General features: G+C 47.1%; 1 protein-coding gene across 7 annotated transcripts in view; it reads right to left on the bottom strand.

The window, feature by feature from the left end:
• The window catches only part of Ae2 (anion exchange protein Ae2), a 289,588-nt gene that overhangs the window by 9,139 nt on the left and 259,905 nt on the right, over positions 1 to 20,544 (bottom strand). For all 7 annotated transcript variants that reach the window (XM_075881985.1, XM_075881984.1, XM_075881990.1 and 4 more), the window contains 2 exons: positions 12,278 to 12,441; positions 6,429 to 6,682 (listed from right to left, as the gene is read on the bottom strand). In XM_075881985.1, coding sequence (XP_075738100.1) covers positions 6,429 to 6,682; positions 12,278 to 12,441 — 418 coding nt within the window. The remainder of the gene's footprint in view (positions 1 to 6,428; positions 6,683 to 12,277; positions 12,442 to 20,544) is intronic.

Here is a 20,544-nt window from a genome sequence, read left to right as displayed (position 1 = left end):
CAGCTGACCAATTCGCAAGTTCGGTCGCAGGTTCAGTCCCTGCCGGTGGTAAGTCATTTTTTCGTCCCCTTTTGTTTCTTTATATTGCCGCATGAATTCGCGTGGTTTTCGTGTGGAAGAGGACGAAGAGGTTGGGATTGAGCCGCTTTTTAATGCCGCATGAATTCGCGTGGTTTTCGTGTGGAAGAGGACGAAGAGGTTGGGTTGGAGCAGTTTTTCTTTTTGTCCTAGCTTGACGAGCAGTTCTGCGGAAGGTTTCCTTGAGTGAGACAAGATTGGTGACAAGATTGGTGGAGCTGCTGGGTACGACAACTGACGACGCACCCCATGCACAAGAGCCCATCCAGGAGCCGGAACACAAGCCCTGTGCCCGTGGACACGCCAGTTCACAGAACAAGCCGCCGCCAACGAGGCCTACCACCAGAGACACCGGCACAGCTTATCCATAGAGCGACTATGACTTCGCCTCAAGGCGTCATGGAAACTCCTACGTCGTCGGCACCAATTTATTGCACTGTCCAGAACCCGCTGATGCCTAGTCCCTTTCACGGAGAGCTGTTTGAGGATGTGGACGACTGGCTGAGCGAGTTCGAACACGTCGCAGCGATCAACTACTGGGACGAAGCCGCCAAACTCCGCAACGTCTACGCGTGTTTGAAAGACGGCGCCCGAACGTGGTTCATGAACAGAAGTGATGTCTTGACATCCTGGCGCGAGTTCCAGCATCGCCTCTTGGAGACCTACCGGAGCCCCGACCGCCGCGATCGTGCTGAACGTGCATTGCATTCACGCATCCAGATGCCTAATGAGACCGTCACCATGTACGTGGAGGACATGACGCAGCTTTTCAGGCGAGCGGATCCGGCAATGCCAGAAGAAAAAAAGCTACGCTATCTGATGCGAGGCGTGAAGGAGCAGCTTTTTGCTGGTCTAGTGCGGAGTCCTCCGAAGAGTGTAGCAGAATTCCTGACCGAAGCCACTACGATGGAGAGGGTACTTCATCAGCGGTCAGCCCTACTCAACCGGCAAGTGAATTCTGCATCACCTACTGAATTTTCCGCCAGCTTCGGGAGCAACAGCATTGAGTGGATTCGCGAAATCGTCCGCTCCGTCGTCCGCGAGGAAATCGCGAAACTACACGGGGCGAGACAGCCGGAGGTAAGCAGCATCACCAATATTATTCGGGACGAGGTCCAGCAGGTGCTTCACAGCCGTCGCCCTCAACCAACGGTTACAAATCTAGAACCACCTCCTGCGTCCACTGATGTTGGGAACCGCACATATGCCGAAGCTCTGCGCACTTCCATGCCGGTCTCAAGCCCTGCAGTCCCAATCCAGACGATGCCGCCAGTTTCAATTCAATCTGCGCATGCTGGTTTGGACATCGACGGTCGCCGTGCCCCTCCGCGGAAGTCCGATATTTGGCGTACGTCGGATAGAAGACCCCTCTGCTTCCATTGCGGTGAAGCCGGTCACATCTACCGGGAATGTCCATACCGACAACTTGGACTGCGCGGTTTCTCTATTCATTCGCCTCGTCCCCTAGTTGGTCAGAGGCCAAGAGAAATTGAGGACTACCTCGCGCAGCAACGTCTGCCTTTCCCACGGCGTCAATCGCGGTCTCCATCTCCACGACGACCCGCAGCTATTGGACCACGTCTCAGTACGATGGCACGGGGACGTTCCCCAAGCCCTCGTCGGGAAAACTGAAGGCAGCGACCTTCGGGGGCGAGGTCGCTGGGACTAAAAGTGCGGAAGACCTCCTATCGACGCTTCCACAAAACGCTGCAGACATTGAATTGACGTCTGAGTGCAGTGCGAGAGAAATGCCGGATTGTGCGTCTGAACCCAGTGGCCGAGTCTCACTCGACATTCCCGTGCTGATAGACGGTCTTCAGGTCAGCGCATTGGTGGACACAGGTGCAGATTATTCTATTATGAGCGGAAAATTGGCAACCAGTCTTAAGAAAGTGATGACACCTTGGAATGGGACGCGTATTCGCACTGCTGGAGGCCACGTTATTACTCCATTGGGTCGCTGTACCGCAAGAGTGGAAATACGCGAGTCAACGTTTGTGGTAACCTGCCTCGTACTACGCGACTGTTCTCGTCAGCTCATCCTTGGAATGGACTTCCTTCGAGAGAATGGCGCGATCATAAATCTCCGCGAGCGAATGGTGACTTTCTCGACGCAACTTGCAACCGATCGAGGCGCTGATAGCTGTCGTAGACCTGCGCTGCGTGTTGCCGACGAAAGCGTGACGTTGCCTCCCCGAGCGACTGCTTTCGTAGAAGTCACCTGTGAAGACCTCCAAGACGGTGACGTGGTCGCCGAGAGCAACGTATCCCTTTTACTGCTTCAAGGTGTGTGTGCAGTGCGAAGCATTCTGCGTGTGCGTGACGGACGGTCGCAGATACTCGTCACAAATTTTAACTTCGAGCACCGACATCTTTTCCGCGGCACCACCGTGGCCTTCGGAGACCGTGTAGCGGATGTCACCGAGTGCTTCGCATCCGAGGAAATGGTTGATGGAGATAAGTTTCTGGACCACATCGACGTCAGTTCGAAGCTTTCGGACGAGAAGAAGGCCGCACTGCATACCCTGCTGAAGGAATTTAAATCTTGCTTCGCCTCTTCATCTAGAGTCGGTCAAACACCCCTCATAAAGCACCGAATTATTACCGACGATGATGTTCGCCCAATCCGCCAGCAACCTTACCGTGTTTCGGCTAAAGAACGCGAGACTATACAGACGCAGGTAAAGGAGATGCTTGACGACGGGGTGATACAACCGTCGAGCAGCCCGTGGTCCTCGCCAGTCGTTCTAGTAAAGAAGAAAGACGGAACGCTGCGATTCTGTGTTGACTACAGGAAACTCAATAGCGTCACCAAAAAAGACGTCTACCCGCTTCCACGGGTTGATGATTCTCTCGACAGGCTACGACACGCGAAGTATTTTTCATCGATAGATTTGAAGAGCGGCTATTGGCAGATAGAGGTCGATGAGCGAGACAGAGAGAAGACAGCGTTTGTAACTCCCGATGGGCTTTATGAATTCAGAGTTCTTCCTTTCGGCCTCTGTTCAGCTCCCGCAACATTCCAGCGAATGATGGATACCGTCCTCGCTGGCTTGAAGTGGCAAAGCTGCCTTGTATACCTTGATGATGTGGTCATCTTTGCCGAGAGTTTCGAAGAACATCTGAAGCGTCTAAGAATGGTTCTGGAAGCTATTCGTTCGGCCGAACTCACGCTAAAACCCCAGAAGTGCCATTTCGGCTACGATGAGCTGAAATTTCTGGGACATGTTGTGAGTGCGGATGGAGTGCGGCCTGACCCAGAAAAAACTGCAGCAGTCGCCACCTTTCCTGTGCCGTCAGACAAAAAAGCGGTACGGCGTTTTCTCGGCTTGTGTGCTTATTATCGCCGATTCATTACCAACTTCTCGACGATAGCCGAACCGCTCACGCGACTCACCCGAGATGATGTACCGTTTGCCTGGACTACAGAGCAAGAAGCAGCTTTCACAGAGTTACGGCAGCGAATGCAAGAGGCACCTGTTCTTGCGCATTTTGATGAGGACGCTGATACCGAAGTTCACACGGATGCAAGCAACGTCGGACTTGGCGCTGTCCTTGTACAACGGCACAACGGCGTAGAACATGTCATAGCTTACGCCAGTCGTACTCTCTCTCGAGCCGAGGCCAACTACTCCACTTCAGAGAAGGAATGCCTCGCAGTCGTGTGGGCAACGGCAAAGTTTCGACCTTACCTCTACGGCCGTCCCTTCAAGGTGGTGACCGATCACCATTCGCTGTGTTGGCTGGCCAATCTCCGTGACCCGTCTGGTCGTCTCGCTCGGTGGAGTTTGCGCTTGCAAGAGTTTGACATCATGATTGTGTATAGGTCTGGGCGCAAGCACGAAGATGCCGACGCACTTTCTCGAGCACCCGTGGGACATCCTGATATGGACTCGGAATATGCTGATGGTTTTCTCGGAGCCCTCAGTGATTCTGACTTTATGTCTAGACAGAGAGCCGATCAGGAATTGCGCCCTATTATTGATTCCTTAGAAGGCCGAAATTCTCACACTCCTCGGCGCATCGCTCGCGAATTGTCATCCTTTTGTCTAAGGAGGGGCATTCTTTACAAGAAAAATGCTCGAGGTAGCAACAAAGCCTTCCTCCTCGTTTTACCAGCCGACATGCGGGATGACATCCTCCTCGCGTGCCATGACGAGCCCACGTCGGGACACTTGGGCTACTCGCGGACTCTCGCCAGAGTGCGCCAGCAGTACTATTGGCCACGACTTTCGACCAGTGTACACCGCTACGTGCAAGGCTGCCGCGAGTGCCAGCGTCGCAAGACGCCACCCGTGAAACCTGCGGGCCTTCTCCACCCTATTACACCACCACGGACACCTTTCGACCTCGTGGGAATGGACCTTCTAGGACCCTTCCCTTTGTCGGCCACTGGTAACAAATGGATTATAGTGGCAACCGATTACTTGACCCGGTATGCTGAGACAAAGGCATTACCCCGCGGCACGGCGTCTGAAGTGGCGAAGTTCTTCGTGCAGCACATCGTCCTCCGGCACGGCGCGCCGTCATGTGTGATTACGGATAGAGGAACATCGTTTACGGCACAAATGCTAGAGGACATTTTCAGACTGAGCTGCACGAGTCACCGAAAAACAACGGCTTACCACCCACAAAGTAATGGACTGACGGAAAGGCTCAACAAGACCATAGCGGACATGCTGTCAATGTACGTGGACGTGCAGCACAAAACCTGGGACGATATCCTCCCATACGTCACGTTCGCATACAATACGGCAATGCAGGAAACAACCCGATTTTCACCTTTCCACCTTGTTTATGGACGCAACGTACAAACGATGCTTGACGCTATGCTGCCGTACGATAATAGCGATGCTCTTTCTCCAGAAGCCGAGCAATACACGCAGTACGCCGAAGAGGCTCGTCAACTGGCTCGCGTGAACATCGGTCACCAACAAGACGCAGATGCACGACGTTACAACCTTCGCCGTCGAAACGTCGCATACCACCCGGGTGAACGAGTGTGGGTGTGGACTCCTGTCCGACGACCAGGCTTGTCTGAAAAGCTTCTGAGCCGTTATTTCGGACCATACAAGGTTATCCGACGTGTGAGTGACCTTACATACGAAGTACTTCCGGACGGCACAGTGTCGTCACGTCGACAACATCGGCCCGAAACTGTGCATGTCGTACGACTCAAGCCGTACTACACACAATAGTCTCTGTGCTTGCGAGTTACTTCGCAAACGTGACAGTGATCTCATGTGGTGTTTTTTTTTTCTTGACTCTTCCACTGGTGCTGTTGTGTTCGCGCATGGTCCAAGTGCTTGTGCGCCCTCTTTGTTTTCCCTGGCACTCACTTTGTCATTCTCTGCGTCAACGCGTGTTCTAATTATGGGTTTTTTTTTTTTTTTTTCTTCTTCTTTTTATTTAGAAGCATCGAGTCGATGCTTTTTAAAAGGGGGGACTAATGCCGCATGAATTCGCGTGGTTTTCGTGTGGAAGAGGACGAAGAGGTTGGGATTGAGCCGCTTTTTAATGCCGCATGAATTCGCGTGGTTTTCGTGTGGAAGAGGACGAAGAGGTTGGGTTGGAGCAGTTTTTCTTTTTGTCCTAGCTTGACGAGCAGTTCTGCGGAAGGTTTCCTTGAGTGAGACAAGATTGGTGACAATATTTGCATTATAATTACTTTTAATAACATCCGCTATGCTTTCTTCGACATCATTGTCTGTCAGTTCTCATTAAGAAAAAGGTAAGCACACCCGTTCTTTTAATGAAATGCATTATTGAATACACATAAATTCATTGTCATAAAAACAGTGAATGAAACAGTGAAAATAAAGGGAGGGGGGCACTTGTTCAGGTAGGACCGCTTGCTTGTGATTTCATGGTACTATGCATTCATGACAACATTTGACATTAAATACGGTTAGGATGATACTAATATTTAACAATTAAAGTGACTGCAGCATTCATTATCAAACCATTGATTGATATCCCCAAAATCATGCTATCAACTAGTATTTTTCCAGATTCTAAGAAAATGTCACAAGTTGTACTACTCTATAATGGCAGATGGGTAATGATCTAAATAGACAATGCCCGATTTCCCTGCTCCAAATTCTTGCAGAATCAGCTGAACACATCATTAATAAGAGAGTGTCCCTTTGATTTTTTTTTCAATTTTAGCAAAAACAAGTGGAACATTTACAATAATCCCTTCTAGAGTCGCGAGTAAACCAAAAGGGTAAATAGCCTGCGTAATATTTAGTATAAAAGTCATACACTTACGCGTGCCGTCAAAGAGAACAAAGCAACTGCAAGCCGGAATGATAAAAGGAAATAAGAAAATTCAGTGAAGTAGCACCCACCAACTAGAAGTGACACTAGAAGGCTGGTAACACGCTGCTCCTTGACACCAATAATGTGTGGCGACTCGCCAGGAGCATGAGTGCGGCTCATGACAGTCAGGGAAGCAAGGTGGGACACAGAGCGCACTGTGGCTGCACACATCCACGGAGCACCAATAATGGCACAACCCAGCTCCATGTAACAGATGAGCAGGAGGTCCAGATGGAAGCCAGAGCCCTTTTTCAGCTTGCGCTCCTTCTTGCTCAGGATCAGCCTGAACCAAAGCAAGGGTAAGTGATGAGCTCACGTGTTAGACACCTATAATGCTGCTAAATATTATTAAACATAAAGTCATGCGCGTTTCTAGAAAATCTTCCCGCCCACCACCACACTACATTGATAACATTAATTTATAATCACTGACTTTATATAAATACCTCAGCATGAACATCACAGCAAACCTGAACTGCTCTCCTCATATCTAGCTCTTAATTAACAAAGCTAATTGCATCTTAGGTTACCTTTGTCAAAAGTATTACCCTGTTCCTCCTGCCTTGAAACTTCTTTATTAAATACTAATTCGATCAAAATTGGAGTATGCTACATCGGTCTGAGATCCCACCCAGGCAAACTGAATTTCTTCTCTAGAAATGGTTCAGAATAACTCGGCACTTTTCATTCACTAATTACAGCTGCACCACCAGTATAAGTTCCTTGAAATCAGGCCTTTGCCTCCTGTCATTGCCATTGTGCAAAAAAGTGTCACGCATTGTCTTGTTTCATAAAACGTATCATCATCCTGCACTATGCAATCACCTCATCCCTGAGCCATCTTAGGTATCCCATCGCACAGACCATCGTCGTAAAGTCAGACTCGCCTCATGTAATACTGCACACTTTCATCGTTCAATCCTACCACGAACCTCTCGGCAGTGGAATAGCCTTCCTGTGGACATTGTGAACATTATTCATCATGAACAGTTCCGCAATTCCGCAGCGAACATTGTACACTCGGGCTCTTCCTAAACTCAGCGCAAGTTCACATTTTGCTCCCTTGTTTCATGAGCGTTTTCTTTTTCTTGTTTTGTTGTTTTATTGTTATTTCTAGCTTTTTGTGTCTGTCAAAGTGTTCTTATCACTCCCCCTCTGTAATGCCTCTGGCCCAGAGGGAGTATAATAAAATGAAATGAAATGAAATTGGAATTTGATATCGGGGTGGTTTTAATGGGACACCCATTGAAACTAACATTGAACGACAGACAGACAGATAAACTTTATTTGTGTCCTGGGAAGAAAGTTCCTAAGAACCCTAACATTGAACGATTTCATGAGATGCACTTCTGGCCTTTAAACTCTAAAAAAATTTTTCATTCAAAAGTGTTCCTTAGAGGCATGAGGATAACAATAAAATGAACAATTTGAAAACCAAACAAGCATCCAAGATGGGTGCCCTAATAATACTATACATATATAGAGTTTCACGCACCAAATCCACAATACGATTATGAAGCCCGCTGTAGAGGAGGACTCCGGAAATTTTGCCCATCTGGTGTTCAATTTACTCTAACAGCACAGTCACGGACCTCTAGTATTTCGCCTCCATTGAAATGCGACTGCCATAGCCAGGATTGAACCCATAACTTTCAGGTCAGCAGCTGAGCATTATAACCACTGTACAAACAAGTTGAAATTACCCTAATAGAATGAAAATGCTACTCGATACAAAAAAGGAATACGAGAATAACAGTTCCCCTTTCTGTTCCCAGTGTCTATTTCCCTTTCAAAATAATGGCATGTCAAATGCACGAAATAAAAAGTAGACCAAAGCACACTCAATTTTAAAAATAAAAAAAATTGCATTTTTAGACCACTGGATGGGGTATTGCATAGATTTATCATGATATGCACAGCATTTTATACACCTAAAAGTATCAGTTATAGGCCCAAAGGGTGAAACATTGACAGCAATAGCTTGATGGGCATAACACAGAAGCTCCTTAGATAGAGATCGAATAATATGCAAGGATAAAGGATTAGCACTATGCAGCACATAAGACAACTGCGGTTGCATAGCGGAGGCAGCACCCTGGCAGCCATCAGGTGTCTCGCTTATGCTGATGTAATGCAAGTAGAAGCTAGTTCAGGCAGTGCACCAGGACAATGCCAGAAGTCGTTATCATCATTCTCGGCCTATTTTATGTCAAGTGAGGGGCGAAGGCCAATGATCCTTATCGTACAGGGCGAGCCTATTAAATTTCATGCCTGCGAACTTAATTTCACCACATCATGTACCGTAATTACTCGAATCTAACGCGCACCTTTTTTCCGGTTAAGCGAGTTCATAAATCGCATGCGCGTTAGAATCGAGTACGAACAAAAAATTACGGTCAATCTATTGCCATCGCAAATCCAAAATGGCCGCCCCCTACGTGCGTCGGCATGGTGCGTCGGCTATTTCTGCCTATGTGTTTACCATGTGCGGCACTTCGTACGTGTGCTGAGGAGTTCGTCATCTAGTAGTGCATTAGCATCGACGACGTGAAAGGGCCGACTCCAAAAACTCAAGTGCACCACGATGCCGCTTTTAAAAGAAAAGTCATCGCGTGTGCAGAAACAGACGGAAGTCGGGCCGCATCGCGGTCGTTCCCGAAACGTGCGTGCGGGGCCGGCGGAAACAAAAGCAGAAGATTGTCGACAGCAAAGCTTCACGCAAAGGCTTCAGTGAGCCACAGCAGGGTCGGTTTCCGCAAATTAAAGAGCTGCTCCGCGAGTATGTGCTTGAGGAGCGAGCGGCACAGCGGCCCGTGACGACAGAACTGCTCCAAGTGCGGGCTATGCAATTAGTCTTAGAAAAAAGTCTAATGCGGAGCCAGTTTAAAGCGAGCAGGTGCTGGCTAATTAACTATATGAAGAGGAAAGGCTCTTCCCTTCGAAGGGAAACATGCATATGCGAAAACTTTTGCGGAGAAGTACGATGAAAAGCTTTACAGTTTTCAGAGGTTCGTCCTAAACTTGCGGCGCAACAACGGCTACCTGCTTGGGCAAATCTGGAATGCCGATCAGACGCCTCTTTACTTCGACATGCCTGGCACCACAACTGTCGAGAAGAAGGGGGCAAAGCAAGTTCGCGTGCTGACATCGGTCCACGGTAAAACTACAGTGACGGCAATGCTCTGTTACACGTCAGATGGGCACAAGCTTCGCCCGTACCTCATATTTAGATGGAGGACAATCCCGAAAGGAATCGTTTTTTCGAGTGGTGTGATCGAGCGGGCCAGCGAAAATAAATGGGTGCGCGTTGCAATCGATGTCTTACGTTTTTTTTTTTTTTCGCGGTGGAAATCGGGTGCGCGTTACAATCGAGGGCGCGGTAGAATCGAGTAAATACGGTAACCCTCTGCCATCTTTGCTGCACTTCTGATTCTTCCCTATTTATACCGTTTGACGGACCACCATTTGGATGTCTCATGCACTAAAGGGACATTAAAGAGCAAAACAATTTGTCGCACATTAGTAAATGACATTTGGTAAGCGACACGACATTTGGCAAGTGAGAAAATACACAAAAAAATAGAGGTGGAGGCACCAATTTGAGATTCCTGCACCAAACAGCTTGACGTCATAAATTTTGAAGGCATCTACTGGGTCCTACCTATCTTCTAACCGATAAAAATGTAGTACATTGTCATCTGTGGGGGCCATAGATAAAAGTTCATGGTGCCAATGTCACGAAAATACGAAAAATACATTTTAAAATTTCTGTGTCACATGTAGAAACTTTGAAATGAAATTTAAAAATGAAACCTAAACCTTGATTCCCTCCGCTAATAACAAACTTATGATAGAGAAACATAAGGCATTAGCCAACGTTTTCAGAGTGTAGTTTGTCAATTTAAACAAAATAATTGTTTCCCTTTAAGTAGTTAACTTAAGTCCATTCCTTTCAGTTAAAGTGTTCCTGATATTGTTTTTTGTAGTTCTGCCAGTGTAATGATAATAGCTGGAGTTTAACATACAAAAACCACCATATAATTATGAGAGATCCCGTAGTGGAGGGCTCCGGAAGTTTTCACCACCTCAAATTCTTCAACAGGCACCTGAATCTAAGTACACGGGCCTCAACATTTTTGCCACCACAGCCAAGATTTGATCCCGCGACCTTTGGGCTAGCAGTCGAGCGCCATAGCAGTCGAGCGCCATAACCATTAGATTATCTGTATCAAGGCTGCTACGGGCATTCAGATGTTACCCTCTTCTCAGCAGTGCTTTTGCTTTGTAACTCATTGAGCGTGAAGCCATAGTGTCATTGACGGCAACACACTCTATGGTTTGAGCTGGGCTTTCCTCATTCTGGCCTTTCAATGAACTCTGGCAGCACACAGGCTGTCGAAGCGAATAGTGAAAGCCATATAGAAGAAAGCGCATGGCTGAGATCTGTACCACCGGTAGTTGCAACTCTTTTAGCTGCTAACTTCTTATTCTCCAGTACAGTGGTTCTCAGCCACGTATGTGTCGGGGACCCCTAGTGGACTAGTGGAAGTGATGGGTGACCTCTTGAAGGGGAGGGAGGAGGGGGATACGTAGGTAAACTAACACAACTGGAAGGTGAAACAGGTGCCTTTTATTGCTACCAAAAACATCAAACCAATGTGCCAATTCAGTTTGGGCAGTTCATCTATATGTGGCACAGTCGCGTTTAAACCGAGCTATATATGTAAAAAATTTTAAATTGTAAAAAAAACGGGTGAGGGTTTCGCGGATCATAGAAATGCCTTCGCGGACCCCCTAAAGTCTGCGGACCCCCATGTGAGAACCACTGCTCCAGTAAATCGATGAACATCAAAAAACATGCCGACAAACTAAAATTATCTGAGATCACAGAAAAGCATAAACACAAACATGTGGAGTTGTCTATTGTGGTGAAGGTAAAGCCTTATAAAAATGGATCCTGGTGTTGATCGGACAAAGAAAGTCTTACGTTCATTGCATCAATAAGCAGAAGCAACTCCACTTGCTGGTTGCTTTACACAATGCTGCAGTTTGAAATTTCACAACTCACTAGATATGCAGCCCACAATTCAACTAGAGCAATTCATGGCCTCTTGAGAAAAGAAACCTCGAGATGAACACTATCATGCAGCTGACCTCAACACGGAGCACATTATATGCAGACAATACTTGCTGTCCACCAGCAGGTCTCCTAATCTGGTGACGAATTTTGCTTGCGTATTTTCTTTCTATTACACCTTCTTGTAAACAAAACAAATGCTAAAGTATCTCAACCATTAGAAACAGCATTTTTTCACAATTGGGTTGAAATAACTATCGGTAACATAGATTTTACATTCAGTCATGTCAGTCATTCGTGTTTCGTTACACTTCCATGTTGCATATAATGGAAGTCAGTGGTTGAAAAAATCGTTTGGCGGAGCCGCTGCAATCAGTAGCAATTAATAGATTTAGTGCCTTGTACTAAGTTGCACATTATATGCAGAGAGCTTGAATAGGTTTGCTAATGGTCCTTAGGACATGCTTTACTGACTCGATGTGTGTGTACACTATCATCAAAGCTGTTTCAGGGTCCCTTTAATGTGAACAAGAGTATTCGTCACCACTGTTTGTTCTCTGACCCATTCTGCTGTCTTCTGATCTCTTAATGTTATCCCCTATCATTTTTTGTTTCATTGCATGCAGTCGAGTCATTCAGTTGTATATGTGGGTGCAGAGAAGTTTGTAACAATGTTGCAGACGTTGATGGCACTGAACATGAAGTGTGTGTGTGTGTGTGTGTGTATAATTGTGCGTACATCAGAACAATATTTGACAAGCACTGACAGAAAAAAATGGCAGAACAAAAACAAGAACTTACTCGCAGATTTCAATCTCGAGGAACATGAGTATGAAGACCAGTATAGCACCAAGTGCAGCCACAAAAATGTGCCACCAAATGAATGGTCGTGTTGAGCTTACTGGAGAAACAAACCAACCACGTCCTTCAATGCTAGTGCTTAATCCATTTGGAACTTTCAGCTTCTGCAATGTTAAATGGGAAAATGGATGTGAACCACACTGCTTTAAAGCTCCCTGTAGCAGCAGAATGTACAAAGCTACTCTGTACAGTGCAAACAACAATTTGTTGTTACGATCAACAGCAAAAACAATGCTGCATGTTACGTAAAAATAGACAAAAACAGGTTTACAACGCCAATAAAACTTTACAGGTAGTAAAGCACTTTACAGGAGATTGCTGTGGATAATGCAATTAAAAGAGGCAGAGTTACGATACTAAAACAAGATGCTTCAGAATGCACCTAAAATATTGGGAGACCCTTAAGCTTTGCCTTTAAGAGATGAAAGCAACAGCCATTTCCTGTAAGTAGTGCGTACTTCAACCACTTAGTGCATAGTTTTTATTGTATAATGTTACTCAACAAGTTTAAATTGTGGATTACTACAATGTAATGAATAAATTTGAAAGTGATTTGTGTCAGTGAAGCTTTCAAATATGATTGCATTCTGTGTAATGGATTGCATGCTTTAAACCTATGCGCGTGAAATGTTTTCAATCTTGTTATGCACCCTCTATGTGGTCTTAAGGGAATATGCGCAGTGACGTGTGTGCCTTCTGTAATAGGGGGCCGGCTTTAAACCACGAGCTCATTATGGTAATCGCACGTTCCGACACCCGATGGCAATGTATGCTTGTGCCATGTAATATTATTGTGATATTACATGTTGTATTGTGAAGCTTGTAGACAGAATGTGCATGTTTGTAAAGCAGGAGTTATTTACACTGCGTTTCCAAGCAGAGGAAGTTCTTTTCATTCCATTTTCAAGCAGAGACGTGGCTGAATGATAGAACACCTGCTTGTAATGCGAATGGCCTGGGTTCGATCCTCACTTACACCAGAAATTTTTTTATTATTTATATTATTTTTGCATCTTGATTTTTCGATCACGCACAAGATGATTTTTGCTCACAACCAAAGGACGCTTACACTGACGTCGATGCGGAAGTTTCCGAGAAACAAGCTATTTAATGCTGTTGCGTTAACAGCAGTCAAATGTCACCTTTGATAGATGGTCACATGAGGACACCAAGCAAAGCAGATACAATCATACTAAGATGGGTACAGTCAGTAACACTCAATATCTAGCACACAAAACATTCATAATGACATTAAATCAGTATAAACCACTTTCTACAATATGAAAATTTAATGTACAAGATTAAAAGTATTTTCAACCCGAATTCTCACATTATATAAGCACATAACAGATGCAAGCACCGTTTTCCGATCTTTTATAGCAAGCTGTGAACCTTCTGTTGGTTGGGATTTTTGGAGGGCTCCTCATGGGAGACAAATGGGCCAGGATGGCAAGGCCTATAAGAAGTTCCGCTTAATGCAACATATCCATGTAACTACATGCTATGAAAAATTCAGTGTGTTGCCACTTCATATACTGGTGTAAATGAGATAAAAAGCAATCAGAACTAAATTTAATATTATAATACCTCAAAGTTTGTTTTGAAAACATTTAATAAGGAATTACTTTTTTAAAACTGACCTAACTGCAACACTTCCAGATTTCACAGCTACGATGGAAATTGCTCCCTATTTACAGTACGGTCCACTGTTAGGGGAACACGCGAGCGCACGGCTGCCGATCCGCAGGCCATTATGTGCTGGCGAGATTTGGAAACGCAGAGCATATGAATTTAATCATAAGGGCGATTCGTGCCCTGGGTCATCTGCTACTTCCCCGCCCAAGCGCTTGACGAGCGCTGACAACGTGCTATGTTTCTTGATTGGAAGGAAAAGCTGGCTATGCTCGTCGCATTAAGCAGTAATTTTCTCGTCCATTATCAAAAGCAGCTGGCAGGTTTGAATGCTTGCACAACGCTTACGGCTAACATTTCCATGAGCATTGACGCTAGGTTACACAAGTGATGGACTTCATTATTGCTTTCACAGAATTGAACAGCTGGGGTGCGATTCTTCGCTGAAAGAATTTTCGGCGGTGCCAGCTCTTAGATGTGGCATGGCCAGGGTACCTGAAGATGAAAGGCATTGCATAGTCGAGCTCTACACTAAAGAATACAGGCCACGTGCCGCCACTGCCATGGTCACTAAGACTGTTAACAGGATTATTCAGGCTTTCAGGAATAAAAATAGAATTAAGGATGCCCCTCAGCGACCAAGGTCACGAGTTGCTACTCAGGAAGAAGATATGTATATTGTCGCCTCTGTAACTGACAACCCACGAGGTTCAGTTAATGAAATATGCCAGTGCTTTCAACTGACTGCTTCAAAATCAACTGAAGCGACGGCTGGCTGAAGCGGGACTCAAGTGGAAGACGGCAGTGCAAAAACCGCTTTTGATGAAAGTGAGCAATTCAAAGCATCTTATTTTCCCAGCAGCACGAAGCATGGTCAGCTGACAAGTGGAGCGGAGTTGTTTTCAGCGACAGGTGCACCTTTACTACAAAATGGGACCAGAGGGCTCGTGTCTGGCATCCAGGTAGAACTCGATATGTTTGAATAATCTCAAGTTTTCTCCAGTTTCATAACCTTGCTACAATTGTCATAGTAAAGAAAACTGCATATTAGAACATTTCCAATTTGAAAAAAAGATGCGCATCTCACTCAAATGCAGTGATCGGAGTTCTTTTAAGATTTCTATGCTACTTATAGTCCAGTGAGCCATACGTGGGGGTTGTAAAGCATGCCTACACAAGAAATATGAAGGTCTCTGCAGTTGAGAATCAAACGTTCAATTTATTTCAATAATCCTATGTTTGGTGTTGCGTATTGTAGTCCCTTCCATTATAATATTATTGGCATTGAAAAACAAGAGTGCTGCACTATAAAACTATGAACAGCTTTTTTTTTTTCGTTCGTGCCTGTTACTACTGCAGGTTCAGGCCCGAGTTTGTTCAGCGAGTAGCAGCAAGCAGATGGAATGTGGTGAACGCTTGGGGCTGCGTCACCCGGAACGTCCTTCGATCACTTGTAAGCATACAAAGGGCCTTCACAGCAAAAAAATATAAGAATATTCTGGACACAGTCAGCCTTCCACACATCACCAGTCGCATGACACCACAGCATGACTGCATCTTCTAGCACGATTGCTCGCCGGCTCACAATGTGAAAAAGGCGGACCAACTACTACAGCAGCACGGAGTGACTGTGTGACTGTGTGTGTGTGTGACTGTGTGTGTGTGTGACTGTGTGTGTGTGACTGTGTGTGTGTGTGCGCGTGTGTGTGTGACTGTGTGTGTGTGACTGTGTGTGTGTGACTGTGTGTGTGTGACTGTGTGTGTGTGACTGTGTGTGTGTGTGACTGTGTGTGTGTGACTGTGTGTGTGTGTGACTGTGTGTGTGTGTGACTGTGTGTGTGTGTGACTGTGTGTGTGTGTGACTGTGTGTGTGTGTGACTGTGTGTGTGTGTGACTGTGTGTGTGTGTGACTGTGTGTGTGTGTGACTGTGTGTGTGTGTGACTGTGTGTGTGTGTGACTGTGTGTGTGTGTGACTGTGTGTGTGTGTGACTGTGTGTGTGTGTGACTGTGTGTGTGTGTGACTGTGTGTGTGTGTGCGCGTGCGTGCGTGCGTGCGTGCGCGTGCGCGCGTGCGCGTGCGTGCGCGTGCGTGTGTGTGTGTGTGTGTGTGTGTGTGTGTGTGTGTGTGTGTCAATTCCTGACTAGAACGTAACTGAACATGAGGGGGGCAGAATGAATTAAGTCTCCACGGAAAATTTGCGGATGACCTCTGCGCTAGAGTAAACGAAGAATGGGAGCAGCTTAAGTGCGATTGATCCTTCACGGAAGCTCCGTACAACTCTCTGCCTGCAAGAATGAATGCCGCACTCGATGTTGGAGGTGACCTTACCAGATACTAAACGAAGCTTTTTATTATTCTAATTTGAGAGGCCATTTATCTGGCCTGGTTCACCTTTCGTCAAAAAAATATAACGAATAAATTTTTTCTTCCGTGTTTATTCTAGTGTATATAGTTCTATGCACAACATTTTTCAAGCGGGCACATGTAGGTGAAGCGTAGTACTTTCGTAAATGTAGTAGATTCTCGAAATGGGGGGAGTGCGCCACGCTCTTGGAGTGAACCGACACAGTGGACGCGGTAGGAACAAACCAAACAACACATAATTATTTAACCGATTTTATAACGACAATATCGTCAACCGAATTATTATCCTTACACAGTATAAAAGACATTCTTACACAATATTAAACAACACTGAACAATGTGTCGTCAACACCTGACTCACCACAAGGGCCCCCGGACGGCCCGCGGTGCCGTGCACCGGGTTCCCACTGTGAGACAACCGTTCGCGCCAAACGCCACCAGCCAAAAAGATTCGCTCAACTCTCTTGTACCACCACCAACGCTTGCCACCAGGGGTCATTGCCGGCAATAATAATCTAACCATGATGATGATGATACTGGTGATCAACGCTCGCGAACACGCAACCTATCGCTCAATAGTTGTGACCCCGAAATACGGCTTCTGTGCAAGACAAGTGCGCCACACGGCACAAACAACTTTACATAAAGTGTCGGCACCCTCACAACATGCGTGTTATCGCATATCCGAAATATGGAGCTTCTATCAATGTTGCTTCAATAATCAAAAACTCACACAATTTAAGAGGTAAAAACTAATATTTGGTTGCCGGGATACTGAGAGTCTTTGCAGATATTTCATCCGCAAGTGTTTACTTAACTCGCAATGGTGGTGTAAGGGTTACGGTTCTCCTCTGCTGACATGCAGGTCACGGTGGCAAATCCCGGCTGCAGCAGCCGCATTATCGGTGGAGGCAGAAATGCTCGAGACACATGTATTTAGATTTAGGTGCTCGTTATGAAATCCAAGGTGGTTGAAATTTCTAGAGCCTTCAACTGCATCGTCTCTCATAATCATATTGTTACACTGAAGCAGCAACGTATGAAGAGAGGAAGAGAAAAATGAAGAGGTCTGTTTGGAAGCAGCTCGGTGTCGGCACGGCTACCCTTCACCATTTGTCTTTAATAAACACGCCCCATTGTAACAGTTTTGGTGGAGGTGCTGGGTGCGATAATGGCGCCCCCGATGAACGGCGACTCATCGACCACTGAGGTGCAATACGTGGAGCTAGGCCGAAGCCGACGACTTGCTGGTCTGCCACCTGTGATGGCGTCTCACGACAACAATAACAACGAGCCACCTGCTTCCCGTATTCCGTGGCAGCCCTACATTCAGCCTCCATCTTTCGCTGGACAAGCTGCAGAAGATGTCGACTCGTGGCTCAGCTCCTACCAACGGGCGAGTCGGTTTAATGGCTGGGATGCCACCGGCCAGCTCAATAACGTGGGACTCTTTCTCAAAGGAACCCCATCTTTATGGTATGAAAACCATGAGAAAAGCCGACATGGTGGAAGTTCGTCGATGAAATCAAGTTGTGCTTCGGGGATCCAGCAGCGAAGAATAAGCGTGCCGAGCAAACTCTTATGCAACGAGCGCAAGTCGCCGGGGAAACCTGCACGGCGTATATTGAGGAGGTGCTCAAGTTGTGCAGGGCACTGGACCCCTGGATGACAGAAGAGGACAAGGTTGGTCATCTTCTAAAAGGGCTCGCAGAGGACGTTTACCAGTTTCTCATCGCAAAAGAAAGTTTGGAGCGTGTAAGTGACGTCATCAAGCACTGCCGTACGTTTGAAGCGCTGAAAGCGCGGCAAATTACAAAAAAGTTCGGCCGCCTGCCCAACGTCACTAATGTCGCCAGTGTCGACATGCATCCAACCCCATCAGATCTTGTGTCCATAATTCGCCAAGTAGTGCGCGAAGAACTCGACCTATGCGAGGCGGCTTCTCGGCCGGCACCTAATGTCCGAGAACCCTTTCCTCCCTGCGACTTAAGCGCTACGACTATCAACGCCGCCTCCCTTGATGCCTACAACTATACGCCTCGTCCCCGAGAGCCAAGCCAAACTATGCATCCGTACTACCCATTGAATGACGAATACGCGCGCAGACCACCTACCGGTTATCAGGCATAGAATGGCCGGGCCATTCATTCTTCTGCTTACATCAGCGCACCTCGCGAACGTCCCATATGCTTTCACTGTGGCATCCATGGTCATGTCGCCCGATTCTGCCCCGATCGCCATCGCACGGCAGCACTGTCCTATGGGCGACCATGCACTTTTTTCGGGCGCAGCAATCGGCACGTTGACGAGACCACCCTGGCCCTCAGACTCTGACAGCAGGCCAAACCATCGGGGGAATCACCGCAGTGACTCACCAGCGTCTGTGCGGAGTTTGACGCCACCACCTTCACGCTACCGAAGATCCCTATCTCCTCGACAACGTTCCACTTCACCGCCGCTGAGAAACTATGCTGCGCGAACGATGGAGGTGAGGTCGCCAGTCATCTTCAGCTACACACCGCTATGCCTCCACCAGTGACGATGCATCATAACAAGATTTGTGTTTCTGTGGACAATGTTACAACGACAGCTTTAGTGGACATGGAAGCAAGTGTCTCCGTTGTGAGCATAGATTTCAAAACCCAATGAGGCCATAAGATGATGCAAGTGGGATAATGCGAGCACATTTCGTGTTGTGAGTGGAGAATCGCTACGACCTCTTGGTGTGTGTACCGCAAACGTCTATTTCTCTAATAACGTTTATCAAGCCGAATTCACAGTGCTCGCTAAATCAATGCATAATGTGATTCTGGGTCTAGATTTTCTACAACAATGCGGTGCCACTCTTGATTGCGGTACCGGCGAGCTTTTTGTCTCTCCTTTTGTTGCCGACCAACCTGCTACTTGTTCGCACACCCTCGCCGTATGTGAAGATTCCGTCGTACCGTCCCGTTCGTTATCCAGCATTCAGGTTACCGTTGCCAGTGCCGACAATGATGTATTCGACGCTGTTGTTGAGCCAATGCCATCAATTGTCACAAAGAAGGGTGTGCTCGTGCCTCGCTGTATTGTCTCCGAGGCCTGTGGCACAAGCACATTGTGGGTGTCAAATTTGTCTAACCAGTCTTGTGCTTCCAAGTGGTATGGACTTGCCTCGTTTGAAGTGAATACGAGCCTTAATATTGTTACGTTTATAAATGGGTTTATTACGCTGTGGCGTACTGGGAGGTTTGAAGGGGTCGTGCACGGGAGGCCTCTCTCCCTAGCCAAACGTCCTCTTCTCTAATCTGCCTGTTCCCCGCTACCCAGAGGCTCATACCCAAATCACATATGCAGTAACATTTCCCTCCGCGCAGACGAAGCCCACCGGGTGAGTTAAAGAGTCTCTCTGGGAATATAGCGCTTCAAACGGGCTATATGGACAAGTTCAGTCTTTCCGTCGGCCATTTGAATGAAGACGTGCTACGCGGTAAGTTAAATCGCTTATACGCTCTAGAACAACATAACGTCCCGCATAGTGTGCAAGCAGTTTTTCACACAACCCACGTTTCCTATTTGGTGTCCACAGCAACACGAGGTCTCCGCAATTATACGTCACGTGTCGACGTCGACGGTCAAAACGTGTCTTAGAGCGATCTTGCGAAGCGAGGGTGCGCAGGTAAGCAAGACGTCAGGCTTCTTCTGCTCGGCAGACGATCTCGGATATACCTGAATCATGGTGGTCCAAAAACGGGAAGACGGTATCTAGGGTATGACGAGGTGGCCGAGCATACAGAAGAAAGAACGGACTGTAGCTGGTAGTCTCATGCTGTGCGGTGTTAAATGCGTAAGTGATGAAAGGTAGTACACCATCCCAGTTCTTGTGATCTGCTGCGACATACATAGAAACAGGGGCGGCGCCAGGATGTTTTTACTGGGGGGGCAACCACGAAAAGTTAGTTCCTCCGGGGGGGGCAAGCTAGCTCTGCTCCTACTAGGTTTTCAATATATGCTTCCGGGCACTTGGGTGGGCATAGGGGGGGCAGGCGAGAATTTTGGGGGGGCTCCAGCCCACCCTTGCCCCCCCTGGCGCCGCCCCTGCATAGAAACCATGTTCGTGAGAGTCCTGTTAGTTCGTTCCATCAGGCCATTTGTTTGGGGATGATATGGCGTAGAGTGCCGAAAGCTTGAAGCTCATAGACGAAGCATCTCTTCCACCACGCCTGCAGT

Source organism: Rhipicephalus microplus, chromosome X (genome assembly GCF_043290135.1).
Source record: "Rhipicephalus microplus isolate Deutch F79 chromosome X, USDA_Rmic, whole genome shotgun sequence".
Taxonomy (NCBI): domain Eukaryota; kingdom Metazoa; phylum Arthropoda; class Arachnida; order Ixodida; family Ixodidae; genus Rhipicephalus; species Rhipicephalus microplus.
The sequence above is the reverse complement of the archived record's forward strand: the minus strand, read 5'-3'. Positions and strand labels throughout refer to the sequence as shown.